This window comes from Pinus tabuliformis, chromosome 8 (assembly GCF_031772625.1).
Source record: "Pinus tabuliformis cultivar Carrire ecotype Pingquan chromosome 8, CPIR1, whole genome shotgun sequence".
Lineage (NCBI taxonomy): Eukaryota > Viridiplantae > Streptophyta > Pinopsida > Pinales > Pinaceae > Pinus > Pinus tabuliformis.
In genome coordinates, this window is record NC_142294.1 from 1,344,483,461 (window position 1) to 1,344,499,310 (window position 15,850).

The 15,850-nt window shown below is 36.8% G+C and overlaps 1 protein-coding gene across 1 annotated transcript in view; it reads left to right on the top strand.

The window, feature by feature from the left end:
- Positions 1-2,229: 2,229 nt before the first annotated feature.
- LOC149240459 (fimbrin-5-like) overlaps positions 2,230-15,850 on the top strand; it is a 45,295-nt gene continuing 31,674 nt past the window's right edge. Inside the window, exons 1-8 of the mRNA XM_089373711.1 lie at positions 2,230-2,867; positions 3,017-3,187; positions 4,988-5,226; positions 5,401-5,572; positions 6,331-6,369; positions 6,621-6,689; positions 6,844-6,960; positions 7,717-7,928. Coding sequence (XP_089229837.1) covers positions 2,781-2,867; positions 3,017-3,187; positions 4,988-5,226; positions 5,401-5,572; positions 6,331-6,369; positions 6,621-6,689; positions 6,844-6,960; positions 7,717-7,928 — 1,106 coding nt within the window. The 5' untranslated portion in view covers positions 2,230-2,780. The remainder of the gene's footprint in view (positions 2,868-3,016; positions 3,188-4,987; positions 5,227-5,400; positions 5,573-6,330; positions 6,370-6,620; positions 6,690-6,843; positions 6,961-7,716; positions 7,929-15,850) is intronic.

Genomic DNA, 15,850 nt, shown 5'->3' on the forward strand with positions numbered 1-15,850 from the left:
CTAAAGGCAAGTTAGCTCAGGGTTTGGGCACCTGGAGTGGTTGGTTAGCTCTTGTGGGTCCTGTAGCTCCTGAGGAAGGTCAATAAAGTTTTGGTTTGTCGATTCCACTTCCTTAATTGCACTTAGGAGGTTGAGTCATGTCATTATAGCCCTCAGCTCATGTTTACCCCAGCAAGCCGATGAAAGTGGGTAAATGTGGGAGGGGTGGCTATAATAACTCACATTTGTTGACAAATAACACAATCATGAATACTTTACTTAACATTGTCAGTTGTCTAAAATGAATTATAGAGAAAATTTGGCATTTTGATTATTCCACTTGTACTAATCAACTCCTCATTGTGCTTAAGTTGTTTGTTAAGGACCAAGTTGCATCTAACCCTTTTTCACAAGAATATATAGAGAATTTCACAAGGTCTTTAGGATTGTCAAGTGCATAGCTCACACAATAGAGTGAGTGTTGAATTCTCTAGTTTACCTAGTCTTAAATAACAACAATGCATGTTAAAGGAAGTGTTATTTTGTCCAACTTTTCATGACAACAACAAGGTTATGGCACTTTAATGTAATATACAACACATTTATACTTTATACCTCTTTTCCTTTATGATAATTTTGATTATCTTATACATAATAAAAACAATGTTTCTAGTTGTTTAGATGATCACATTAAGATAACTCATTATTTCCAAATTATTAAAATGATAACATTAACACGACTTAATATTAACTTATTTTGGTTTATACTAGTTTTTTTGGTTTAGTTTACTATGAAATACATATTCCTAGGAAACCCACTATGTACTTCCTCTCATTATGAGGATGGTATCTAGGGTAAATGAGATTTCTCAAAAGTTCAAGGTTTTTCAACATAGAGCTCAAGGGCATTACACCTTTATACTCATTAAGAACTCATGACCTTGGGTAGGGATGATAACAATCATTCCTCTTAACCACTTGACCCAGTCCCAATTGACATTTTTGTTTATATTTGCTATGATACTACATATTTTTTTGACACAATATAATTTATATTAAAAAATGTTGTGGCTAAACCAAACTTTTAGCAATACAAAAATATGAAAGTTTAAACATAGCCATGGCCAAATGTCTAAAAAACAACCCAGTATGTCCATTTTCCTATATATTCTAGTACTCTTATTCTAGCTTCTAAGGCTCAGTAGCACACTACCTTACATACTAATTAAGCAAACATGCAAAAAACAAAAAGGAAAAATGTTGATATTCTTACCCCACATGGGTGTCAACTAGTATGTTGTCTAATGAATCTGTGTCAATGTATTCTCACACCTCTATTTTCTAGAAATAGCAGCAAGGAAAACCTCACTTGTGCCATCCACCATATTTACGTCTTGAGTGCATAGTTGTCCCTTAACATCTTCTAAGCTCATCGATTTACCATAGAGGGAGGGATAGATAATTAAACTAGAGTTCTTTAGAGGAGAAGGAGATGCAACAACTTCCAAAAGCAAACCACGATGAACAAAAATTCCCTCTAATAACCATTGCAAGATCTTACTTTTTTGCTAAGCTTTAAATACCATATCTGATGAATCCTCATAAATATTTCCACCTCCTTTTCCCACTCATAAACTTCCTAAATGTATCTTACAAAATCAACCACAAAAATATCTCTAACATTATTCTCTTTTTAATCTACCTTGTAACCTCTTCCATCCATCTTTCCCATTGAATAGTTCGAATGTGATTTAAATCTCCCCTAATAGGATTCATATTAATACAACCATTAGCACAATAACATTAAGTCATTAAAAACAACCCAACCCACTTACTAAATCTCTAACAAAATGCACACTAAAGCGCTAGCCTAATCACTTGATGTCGTAGATGGAACCATGACCTACAACTTTGACAACAAATGGGATTACAAATAGATTTTTCCTCTGTATGATTTCGATGCATGGAATTCATGAAATAAACTTAAAAATATCCAATTTTATATAATGAAAACTTTTCCAGTAATATAATACAATAGATTATCTTTCATTTCCCAAGAATGAAGATTCTCCAAGACAAATCAATCCTATCGTATGACCGGGATTGTGAGTTCAGTTATCCTCGAATCGAGTGGCATGTGTGCTTTTTCCTTTTCACATCAACAATATACTCTTTGGCCGAAACCATATATATATAGTATGGTCCTCATGGCCCGCGGATCAAAAGAAACCAGAGTCACATATATTTTGTCAAAGGATTTCGTTTCACATGGATGAATATTTCAAAGATCCTCAATTAAGGAATTAATATTCACATAAAAAACGGAAACAGCTTGAATAACATTTCAGCAATCACCCCACTGATCAAATAAAGCAAATGAATTTCGTTTTACATTGATAACAACCTAATGAACTGAATTTAACATGAAACTAGAAATACCTTGAATTCAGGTTGGTTCAACCATGTCATACAAGACATGAATGCTCATTAAAAGCCCTTACGGGTCCCTATAACATCCCATGTGGTAGATTGGCACTTAACAAAACATAAATTGTGACCCCGTATCGTCTGCGGTGGCAGTGAACAGTTGGTCGGCGGATACTTCGCCTTTGGAGAGTTTCATTTCTCTCCAGCCACGACTTCTCGCATTCTGACGCCTTTTAGTGCATGAGAGCATCCTTATTTGATCGAATTCAGGCTTTTAAAGCCAGCTTTTACTCTTGGGTTCCCTGGAATCTACAGCTTTTTATACATTAGTGCCTTCAAAATACCATTTTCCAATCCATTTTTGGTATATTACAATGGCAGGCTACGTGGGTGTATTGGTTTCAGATCCTTGGCTTCAGAGCCAGTTCGCCCAGACAGAACTTCGAACTTTAAAATCACAGGTCTGTTTTATTTTCAGCCAAATTACACATAAATTTCTATCTGGACCATTTTAACATTTCTTATTGTTATGTCATTCAGTTTTTAAGATTAACAGAGAGTTTGCGTGAATGAATTCTGGAATGGTTGATTTCATTGAATTTGTGTACAGTATGCATCCATGAAGAAGGAGAAGGGCGAATTAACTGCAGGGGATTTGAGTTCTGGAATGACTAAACTGAAAGCTTTTGAGGAGTTGCTCAGCGAGGAGGAGGTAGGGGCTGTTGTGGCCGAATACCATTCAAATGCAGAAGAGTTGGTGGATTTCGAAGGTTTTCTACGGGTGAGTCATCATTGATTGGATTTACGAGAAAAATTAATATTTCATAGAGAGGGGCAACATGTTAAGGCCTTTAAAGGTGGTGTGAACTGTGGGCTTCCTGTCCTGATGCCAAATCTGTAATGTTAAATATAAAACAGAAGAGGGTAAAGATTTAAAAAAGAAAATTGAACTCTAGTTGATCAAGGGCCGGATTAGCCCTTATTCTTGTGAAATGAGTGGTGATTTGTATTGGTTATACTTGATATTGAAGCTTCCATTGGTTTTGCAGTCTGATTATAACTACAGTCTCTAAACCTGTAACTACCTTTCAATCCCCCAGCCGCTTGGGTTTATACAGGGGTGTGTGTGTAATGATGCCATCTTGATGAGTACAGTCTGTTTTTGGTCTTTCTCGTGTTGTAAATATAGGCTTGTTATCGTCGGTCAGGGACCTCCACGGAAATAAGTTGTTATTGTGTGTGATTGCTATAATCCCACAGAGATGAAGATTATAATGATGACTTATGAGAAACGGGAATTTCCTTTATGTTTCTATAGCAGAACAGCACGTATTCTGCTCTTTTCCCTGGCATTGTTTAATTCTGATTTAGCCCATTAGAAAATGAAAGGAAACCGGAAACCAATCATTATTTCTGTTATATCGGATGAATTCATGATTGCAATTTCCTGCGTCAAACTAAGTATGGTTTGCTCTCTTTTATTTTTCTTATTTCTCATTACTTCTACACAGAATTTTTGTTGTTGTTGATAGAACATGTGCGTCATCTTCTGCTTGTAGATTTCTCATTGAACCTATGGTGGCACTCAGAACTATGTTGTGGGGCATGTAGCCAATAAAGAGAGATTGGAGACCGTGATTACTGGCATATGATGTGGTTGATTTTCTCACTTATATTTGATTGGAAATAGTCAAATTCTATTATTTTCCTTGGATCCTGTACTGTGTTTGCATGTGATCAACCCATATGCAATGGACTGATAATGCCATTATGGGTAGTCTGTGTTTAGCATTTTGGGTTGTATTGTGTGTGCAGATATATAGATTGCACGGAGAATAAGCTGTGATTGTGGTTCTATTATATATTCTTCTGCTGGTGTTAAGGTTTATATTTTATCGGAAAAAATGTTATCAGGCAAAATAGCCAAAATATGCTCTCTCTAATAACCTCTGTTAGTTCAATTTGATTCAGTTCAAATCCTATATAAAATCTTTTCACTCAGGTATTTCAAAATTCATATTACCATCCCCGCTACATATCGGATATTTCTCTTTCATCTTTTTGTGTCTTTGCTGCCAGTATTTGCACAAGTAAAAGATTCCTATGTACCATAAACTTAAAAATGCGTAAAGCTGTTGTGTTTAGTTAAACATTGCACTGCAGGGACGTGATCCCCTAATTTAACATACACAATTGTAGCTAAAACATTCATGTTTGCCATCAAAGTTCCTAACTAAGATATTTGGAATGCAATCATATAACTATGTACTTACCTCTCGTGATAATAGGAAGCTTTGACAGGAGTTGCTACTAAAAGAAAAGTATTTATCAATTCACCGATTGATATGCAGTGGTTTGCCTTATTGATTTAAGTTTTTCAGTGTATGCATGTAATAACTCCACAGAGTTTGGATGCATGATAATTTCTTGGCAAATATCACCCTTCTATTCTTCCCTGCTTTGTCTCATTGTAATGCAATTATATGCAAGAAGAGTTTGAATTTTTCAGCTGCTGATGTAATCGCTTCTTATCCAATAGATGATTATTTACTTTTTTTGTGGGCGGGAACTTTTTTGGCAGATGTATCTTAATTTGCAGACACTGGCAAATAAAAAATTAGGCGGTTCCAAGAACAAATCTGCATTTCTGAAGAATGCCACAACCACCTTGCTTCACACAATTGGTGAATCTGAGAAGGTGGCATATGTTGCTCATATCAATAGCTATCTTAGAGATGATCCAGTGATGAAAAGATACCTTCCAATTGATCCTATGACAAATGATCTCTTTGATATAGTGAAAGATGGCATTCTTCTATGGTATGAATACTCAATTAACTAAAAGTGGGAACCTTGTTGCAATTATATGATAGCTACATTTCAACAACTTTTGAGTCAATTTGGATTTTGTGGTTTGTTCATACTACTAGCTGTTGTCATACTTCTAAGAATGTGAAGACAATGACCATTTCTGTTTTTGTGGGCATGATGCAGTAAATTGATCAATGTGGCTGTTCCTGGTACCATTGATGACCGAGCAATAAATACGAAACCAAAGCTTAATCCATGGGAAATAAATGAAAATCATACACTTTGTCTCAATTCATCAAAGGCTATTGGATGCACAGTAGTAAATATTGGAACACAGGACTTAGTTGAAGGGCGGGTAAGTGAAATAAACTGTATAGTTGTATATGGGTTGTTAAATTACATATTTGTATGCAGGACTTAGCTGAAGGAAGGGTAAGTTAAATAAGCTGTATAGTTGTATCTATGTTGTTAAATTACATATTGGAACACAAGATTTGGTTGAAATGAGGTCAACTGAAATTAGCTATTTAGTTATGTTGCGGAATTTCAGTGTTTTGTTACTTTGTTTGATCCCTCCTTTATATATTAGCACTGCCATAGTATGTTAGCTCAATTGCTATAGTTTAGTGTTCTGACTTACATGTTCTAGTATTGAAAGATTTAGAGCTGCATTAATTGTTATAAATATGCTACATGTCTAAGTCTCTTTGTTTGGCTTTGCGTTTTACTTGATGTTTTAATGGCTTAGATCCTTAAATTACCTAGTTCATAACTCATAAACTGAGGGAAGTGTATTCATAATAATACATTGTTAAATTTGAATTAGTGTTTTTTCACCTATCTATGATCTCTCTACGGTTGCAATTTCTAAAGATTCGTTCAACTGAGGAAGTAGGTTGTGAACATTATAAATTTATGTTCTTTTAGAAAGTAGGTCCATTTTGGTTCTCTTATTGATAGGAACATGGACTCTGTTTTCAAATTCATATATTATCTGGACCTGCCTTTCGAGGACTTCTTGTAAATGGAAAGGTCCTTCTGTTTCGGAAATTGATTGAATTGATGTGTTTCTGTGCCTTATCTAATCTTGCAGCGTGTATATTGTATTTGCAGCCTTATCTTGTACTTGGCTTGATATCTCAAATTATCAAGGTATGTTATGATAAACTTTAATTTTTACAGTGTATGGTACGAGTTGTAATATGAGTTCTGACATGATGTATTTTACTATTTGATTCATAATATCTACACAGTCATGTCAAAAACCCAATCTAGTGCTGAGAATCTACTTTCAAGGATGGCAGTCTTAAATTTGGCAGATTAGCACTCCTTGCTTATCCTACTTGTTATATTTTCAAAGACAAGGTTAAACCACATATGAATCTATGATTGTTCATTCGCAGATTCAACTTTTAGCGGACTTAAGTTTGAAGAAAACACCAGCACTTGTAGAGCTAGTTGATGACAGTAAGGTCTGGATCGAGGAACTTATTATTCCTCTTTGTGTGCTATTGGTCTGCCTAATTATTATCTTATGCTAGTGCTAGCTTAGTGTTTTTCTACTGTTAGGCAGGGCACTAACTCTTGTGATGGTTTATTGATGTATTTTATGAATCAATCTACTAGGACGTGGAGGAGCTCCTGAATCTACCACCTGATAAGGTTTTGCTGAGATGGATGAACTTTCATCTTCAAAAAGCAGGTTACAAGAGAAACGTTACAAATTTCTCTTCAGACGTGAAGGTAAATGGATATTCAAATTTCAAAGCTCTGTACTTGGGGATTTTGATTTATTCCATCTATTGTATTTTAGGTTGCAATTAAACCTGACTTGTTCACAGCAAGCTTGTGTTGGGAATCAGAGTCAACAGAATGTATCTTCTACCAACAAATCCTTAAGCCTTTTAAGATTTAACTAATTTTCAAGAGCATGTTTGCATGTCTCTATTTTGCTAAAATTTATTTTAGAAATTATAAGCCCAACATGTTGTTTTGTGGCCCTGTCAAATGTTCTTGGGTTGCCGACTGTTTTTCAATTGTGAAAGTTCTTGGCCACATGACATCCAGGTGTGGGACATTGTCAGCCAGAATTTGACATTTTGAAGAATACAGGAATAGGGGATGATGGATTGAATGCTTAGTCTTTTTTTTTTTTTAACAAACCTTCATTTTCTCAAGAATTTAATATTCATTCACTACATCTTGTGTCTCTGTGTGGGCATGTGACTTTGTGAGGGCTTGTTGTACTCCATAATACATCTAGCTTCCTCCATAAAACTTCACATGTTTAGTTACTTGAATATATGGAAATTTATATGCTAAAAGTCAGTTCAGCTCTTCTTCTGGGTTTCTGCAGAACTGTAGATAATTAAGTTCTTTGATGCTTGTTTTGCGTGGGAAGTCTAGGTTGATTTAACATTACAGAAGGAGATTAACTGTCATATTTTCCTCCTCTCTCGAAGGAATTGGTTAAATTTTGTTTGTTTTCCTTTGATACAGGATGCAGAGGCCTATGCTGTCCTGTTAAATGTCCTTGCACCAGAGTATTGTTGTCTGGACACTATGAATACAGAGAACCCTATGGAAAGGGCAAAACTAGTTCTTGCACAAGCAGAAAAAATGGACTGTACAAGCTATTTGTCTCCAAAGGATATCTTGGAAGGCTCTCCAAATCTCAATCTTGCCTTTGTTGCTCATCTTTTCCATAAAAGGTGAGATCGAAATATATCCTATCCTGCCTTTTTTTCACCACGCATTTGTCTTCTAATTTCTAGTAAACTATCAAGTTGAATTTACTGGATAGTTTTTGATTCAGAACATCAGTTACTTTTAAGGTGGTAGCAAGATATTCAACCAAGGCTGTCCCTTGAACTATAATCACAATTTGCATCAATTAGTATGTGACTGTTTATTTTACCTTCTGTGTGCTTAATAAGAACATAGTTATCTTTGAGCCCTAACACTTACAAGCTCGAAATTAGAAAAGAAATGATATATATTAAGCTATGAAAGTACTATTTTTTTTCCAAGAAAAAAGATGTATATTTGATATTTCAAGGAGAAATAAAAATATAGATAGAAAAGTGCCTGTCTGGCACTCCCAGAGGACTAGTCTCACTGCTACTTCAAAAAATTAATCAAAAGTGACTGCCTTTATATACCTGTTAAGACAGTCATCCATTGGCTCATAGCTTAAAGTGGGAGGCCTCAAAAAAAAAACTAATAATATGCCACTGGCCAGGATACCATCTTCAGAATAGTTCATAACTTCACTCATGCAAGAACCTTTCCTGGGAGTGAACCTCCCTCCCATGTTTCAGCTACACTCAGCAAACCCTCCTGTAGTAATAGTGCTTCTTTGGTGAGCTTATCTGCCTTCTCATTATGTTCTCTGAATACATGCTGAAAAGAAACATTTGCGAACTTGTTCTTTCCAATGAGTAGTGAGCTTGGAGTACCCCATGATCTGTAAAGTGGTAATACCTTTTTCTAATGCAACTTTTAGCAGCAACCATAAAGCATACAGCTTACCCCTGTTATTTTACCTTGCCCAACAGCTGTTTGAAAAGAAATAGAATGATTTTCTTTCAAGAATAATATGCCTCCTGCTTCACAAACACCTGGAGTCCTTGGCATGCTCCATCAAGATTCAAAATGTCTGCAAGCCTTTTATTTGTCTATATGTGGGAATTTTAATTATCTGGGATTCCTTACTTTTTCAGGTTTTGAAGTTTCTCTGTAAGTACTTCCCTGCTTTTTTCCAACATTTCTTTTGGAATGTGGGCTAAAGACATCTAAAAAACATGTATCCCCTCTAATATTGATCTTATCAAGGTCAGCCTATCTCCCCTAGATAACCATCTATAAAACCAGTTTGTCACCCTCCCTTACAGTTTTTTTCATAACACATAGACCAATTGTGAAATATGTAGTTGTTACAACGTTGCATGAAGCGGGGACACGGAAGCATCATTTCCCAAAAGTCTAGGAAGTGAAGCGTCTACTATATATCTATTTTTTATTATTTTTTTGCATTTATATTAAAAAAACATCCAAAACACCAAATTAGTTGTAGAAGACATGAAAACATGCATATTTTTACATAAATCAAGATAGATATGGCATCCATTGTACATCAATGATTAATTATTCCAGCATCAACCATCTAGAATCTAGATTCTTCTTCTGTTGTCTAGCCTTTGCTTCTACTTCGATTCTCTAGGGATATTAGTCAACATTGTCCAATTTTGATCAAACAGCCTAATCCAAGCCTTATAATATGGTAGAGAAAGCCTAACATGCCTGATCAATGATTTTGAAATGAGTGAAGGGTACATTTGTGCTAAGGCCATGACAAAGGAGTTTAACAATCAACAACACCAACACTCGGGTACATATAGGGCTCGGTGCTCTTGATAAAATGCCAATCACATGCCCTCATACATGACATAATCCAATGAAATGCCGCAATCCCATTGATCCTGAAAACTGTTAAGTCTGCTGAATTTTGAATGGGATATGAAATTCTATTTTCTCCACATAAAGTCTGATGAGGTTGGAACCATTCTTAAACATCATGAGTCATTTAATGGTAATGTTAAAAATTTAAGTAAAAGGAGAATGTCACTTTTACTTCAAGAATTTAACATTACCATTTGGGAGCATTTAGGAAGCGTCTAGGGAGCATCAGGGGCACCTTGGGAGTATTTGAAAAGTGTAGCTCCTCACATAACAACTCAAAATTTAAAAAAATGGCCCTGCGGAACCGTCCACCTTCTCTTGGATCCGCTCACGATCCGTGGTGGATACATGCCTGAACCTCCACGGATCTGCACCTGATGCTTTCTGGATCTGCGGATCGGGCCCCAATGGATCCGATTTTCTAGGAATCGCCAAAAAAAGGCAGAACCGTGGATCCGATTTTTGGATCTGCCGAAGGATCGCTAGCGGATCCATACGGGATGCTATTCCGCCTTTGGATCCTTTGGGGGGGGACCGATCCTGCAACACTGAGTTGTTAGGTTTAAGATAGAGTCCAAAGTATTTCAGTCCATTGTTAAAGGGTGAGAGAGTAAAAGGCAATATTTGACAAAATTGTCTTTTCAAATCTTCCTCATATTAAATAAAATTGAGGACATGTGGACATTCACTTCCATTCCTGTCGCTTGCTATATAAATCAAGAATATTCTTGTAATCTTATGCTTTCATTACTTTTCCTAAGCCAAACAGAGTAATATTATCTACAAAGAGAAATTGTGAGACAAAGGAAGATAATTCCTCATTTTGATGCCCTCCATAGTTCGTTTCATTTTGGATGCTGTTACCATTCTGCTTAGACATTAAACAACCAATAAGAATAAAAACTGGGTATCAGGCATCCCTAGCTGAGTCCCCTGGTAGCATAGAAAAACTTAGATGCTAAGTTATTTATCAATAATGAAAATGAAGTTGAGGAGAGCCACCCCATTGTCCAATTTACTACTCAAATTCTAATCCAAATATGAATCAAATTCCCATCTATATTTTCATCACCATTGCTAGAAGTTTTTTTTCCATTTATTGTATGTAAATTTTGTAAAGGCTACACTCTTGTTTGTTCGTTAAAGGGCAAAGGAGGTTTGAGGGAGAAATCTACCATTTGTTTAATCTAATAAGTTGGATGTGTGTACTCGAGTTTTATTAAAATTTACAGGTTTTACTACCATCATTCAACCACTCCAGATCTTAGCTATTAACATCACCTATCCAAAATTAATGAAATTTTGTCAGAAGCATGAAATTGAAGATAGTTACCTCTTTCTACTAGCTATTGTAATGCATATTCGAAGTACAATGACTGTTAACATTCTACACAATGAATTAACAATTTACCATGAAGATGTGAACATAGGTCTCAAATGACAATAATTTCAAGGCTAAGTGTGATAGGAGGAAAAGAGTACATGTTTTTGTAATAGAAATGCATTGGAAACATGAGGCCCCAAAGATTTGGAAACAGGGAAACATGATATATATATATATATATATATATATAGAGAGAGAGAGAGAGAGAGAGAGAGCACATTATATTGAAACTGGGAAATAAATCATTATGAATAAATGAGCAAGAACATTTAAATGACAAACACATATGACAAGCAATGCCTCACCATCACTTATATTGGGATTCTCATCATTAGTATCACCCTTTTCCTCTACCTCACTCTAGGAACATTAATCAACACTTCCCAATTTTAATTAAACTACTTGCTGCGGCCTCAAAATTCTGTTGCCGAAACATGGGGGATAACCACCCGGTCCGAACCTTAAGACAACTCCTTTTCCATTTAAAGCGGCGGCTCCGACTGGGTGATAATGGGACCAATTTCCTAATGTGGGTTTTAAGATGAGAGTGGGTGGTTCATGAGTATTTGCAATAGAATAATGATAATCTAAATGACCTATTCTATAATGCAATTCCCTAACTAACTTATTCTAATATAAACTCGGGTATTCCTGTGTGGTATGCGATCTACAAAGATATTTTCTTAACATGTGATAATAAAGATTAATCACAACTAAACAGAGATGATAACGTATAAAGATAATTCCTTTGACTAAATAGTTAGTCAAAGAAATTTATAAAATATATTGCATATATGATGAGTTATATATGAAAATCACAATTTCAGCTAGGCATCATACAAAAGTGCAATTAACGCTTAACAGAAACAATAAATCTCACATACAATTCATGAAAGTAAAGTTTTGCCACTAATTAAATGAAAACAGAATCAATCATACAAGATAATAGTACCATATGTGCGAAGTCCTGCTCATTTGACAAATGACATAGACCAACTTCTTTCTTCAAATCAAATTGTCTCCCAAGAATACAATAGTGCATCAACAAAGGAAAGTAGTCTGATATCTAAAAGAAACGATCATGTTCCATAATTTCACCAAAGTATTCACAAACTTACAATAGTGCATTCTTTACAAATGTTTTTGATAAAATTCTGGACCCTTCTCTAAATGCATGAGAAGGGTATAAAATTATAAATACTATCCAACTAATGTGCAAATCGCATATATCGGTCATCGGTTGAATTTGAGGAGGTGCCCCAAAATGTGTCCTACGCTGTTTTGTGAAAATCGCATTGGTGAGAGGTGGCAGCATCCGCTGAGTTGTATGAAGAGAACAATTGAGAGTCATAATCTGGCTGTGTGGCTTGATGAGGTACTACCAATACGAATCCCAGTTGGTCTTGGTCAATTTTGTAATTGCCTCCCTTTGAGTCTCCGCCTTTTCCTGCTAGCTTTTATACAGAGCATTTAAATCGGGCATTTCTTTCAGATTGCCTTCTTTAATCAGGTTGGTGGCAAACAGGGTGTGATTCACTGCCTTAATGATATTCTTTGATACCCCAGCTGCCCTTGTGACTGCTAGCTCGACCTGTTTGATTCTCACGTCCCAATCCGTGAAGAGAATGTCTTTATGAGTTTCCTCAATCTCAGGCAGATTGGCTTTCCTTCCGTCTTCTATTTCCTGCCATTCGATGAACTCAGAGATTCTGGTGTTTAAATCGTTAAACTCAGTTCTCTGGTCGATTGCCTTATTTGTCAGCTGGTCGCTAGTGGTCAGATAAGGGGTAATGTGTGACATATTTTGGCAAAAATGCTCTTGCTATTTCACTAGAAGGGAATTTAATTCCAGTGCCTCTTTAACGAACTCTTTAGTAGTGGGAACATCCTTGTACCTTTCCATGGCTTGCTGCAATTCTTGGAGTTGCATGTTTTTGGCTGATATATCGGCTTCATGACTTATTTTCAGGACCTCCATGTTTTGCTGCAATTGGGTGAGCTGCTCAGCCGCTTGCCTGTTTATGCTTGCTTTCTCTGCTTCGAGCTGCTGCTCGAGCTGTGCAATCCTCTCCTCTTTTTCCCTTAACAAAGTAGAGACTTCAGTAGCCTTGTCCATAGTGGCTGATGCATATGCTCTTGTGAACTGTGATAGTCTAGTCAAGTTCTCGGCCGGATTGAAAGGAATGTCCTTCCAAACTATGTCCATTGGCTCGTTTCCAGGTGGGAACTTGGGTGTGTCTACCCTTTTCCTTTTTCTCTGCCTTCTTACTACAACCTTGTGGAGAGGACTATAGAACACATCAAGTGGAGGTATTTTAGTTACTTTCAAAACAATTTCTGATGTGGGCAGAGTAGGGATAATTTCAGTATGCTGGGACATTGTCGCTTGTTCCTCCATAGGCTTGGATTGCTCACCGATAGACTTGGGCTTTGTATCCTTATGAACATGCAGAGGAGTTTTATACTCCATTGTTTCTTGGGTATTTGTCGCTTTGGGAGTGCCTTGCAATTTCTGATTAAACTGATCCCACTCCTACTCCAAACTACTGTCTTTGACCTCTGGACTGATTTCTTTAGACAGGGTTCTCAAAACCTGTTTCTGAGTTGACTTTCCACTGGACTCTGCTGTGTTATCTGCGTCTTGGGGTTTCCCTGTGTTTGGTGTCTTCTCAGTATTTACTTGAGAATCTACTCGAGAACTAGGACCTTCACTATCAACAGTGACACTTGGTGTAGGCTTATCCTCGGGCTTTAACAAATGCATTGGGATCACTTCGAGCCTTTCATTTTTGAATTCCTGAAAGCTTTGAAAATCTTCAGGTTTCAGATTCGCCTTTGCCCATTCAAACGCTTGTTCGAAGGATTCGACCGACTGTAACAAGTCTTCAAAATCATTATCCTCATGGTTGTATTGCTTGAGCTTTACTGCAGTAGTGATATTATATGCCACTTTGTCTGGATCAAATTTCCTCTTAGGCAATGTATGAAGCCTGAGGGCTTCCATGTGTGTTGACTCCTTAGTAGCATGAACAAAATTTGCTAAAGCAAAAGAACTGCACTTGATAGGAAAAGAGGGCCATAATGACTTCTTGTTGTCTTTGAGAACTTTAGTCAAGCCTTTTCCCACGGTTTGGTAGGCAATCTCTCTTGCTAATAATTTATCATAAACATATAAAGGAAGGACATGTGGATCAGGCACAAAAACCCTAATGTAAGTGAACCATTCTTCAATAAAATATTTGCCGACAACAAACAGGTTTGTTGCGGCTTCTTGGGAAAACCTGGGGGCTCTCTTATTGAAAATTATTTGATGTAGGGGCAAAACAACAACATGAAATATTTTATAGAAGTGAGGTATATAATGCGATTCCCATATTTGTTTATGACTGAGATGGATTGGGTAGGGGTCTTGTAAGGTCCATTTCCAACCCATGGTTAGAAATGTCATGCAAAAACAGATGGCATCCATAATGTAGGCACTAAAATAGAATGGAGGGAGGTTATCTGGAGAGGAGGCTCTCTTCTGTCGATATTCGGTAATGGTGGTGGCTAGGTTATCAGATAGGATGGAGGGCCAATTCATGATGTGGGAATTAACATAGGCATCAATCAGAGGAATCCATTCTATGGAAAACTTAGTATTATTGGGTAACCCATATAATCTACATAACATAGCTGCTGCATAGTTGTAGGGGTTTGCCAAAGAGGCTATAGCATACATACCCGATTTGTCATATTTGAATTTGTTGTCCAATACTCTCCAACCCTGAATCAACTTGAAGGGGTCCGGGTTCTTCTTTGTGAAGTTGGCCACGAACGCCTTGTCATAGATATCCTGAGGGTCAGGTATGTGGTACATGTTCTTCAGATCCTCTCCTTTGAACGACCCTATGAGCTCCTTTCTTGAATTCCTGAATTGCCTATCTTCAATGGTGAGATTTTCAATCATTCCCCTAATCATATCCGTGTATGGGAGGATTTTTAACTCTTGTTCCTATCCTATGAAGGAAAGAATAGGCAGAGTCCCTGAATTGAAGTTCCGAAGGCCTTGTTGAATCAACTGTTGCTTTCGTGATAGTGATTTTAGGACGTTCATCTTCGAGCCTATTGTATATGACCTCCCACGCTGTTGTGCCTCCGGTAGTGTCGTAGACTGTATCAGAGAAAATAGGAGCCATCTCTGTAAACTCGGATTCAACAATGCTCTGCTTGCTCTGTTTCTGCATCACCTTCCTTAATGACATGTCTTTTGTAGCTTGCCTGAAAAGACAATATATATCAGCGCAGATGGTATCGGGTAATTAAGATCGAAAACTTCTCTGAAATGACTTTGGATTGTGAGAAAGGTTTAATGAGGTACTCGATGTTAACTACCCATAACTTGGAAAATGATTATTCTTCCTCGGGCTTTATTAACTTGTCAATTCGTTCGTTTTGATATTAAAACATAATTATTTCACACGTTTTACTGCTCTTAATCACACATCACAATTTTTAAATGGATACAATATAGCGCTATCAGAGGCATAAAGCGAGTTACACCTTCAGAATACCCCTCCAAGGAGATTCATTTCGCTCTACTCCCCCCAATCTGAACTTGACGTCGGGGATGCTCTCCATTGTGGGATTAGACCAAGGAATGCGATTGCGAATATCGCAATATCGCATTTTGCAAATCGCTAATGGAAATTCTAATGGCATAGCTAAATTTCTTGTGAAGTTTGCGAAGTGCGATTTGCGAAATGACAAGGTGCTATTTATCGGGCTATCGCAGCGGGAGATTTGATC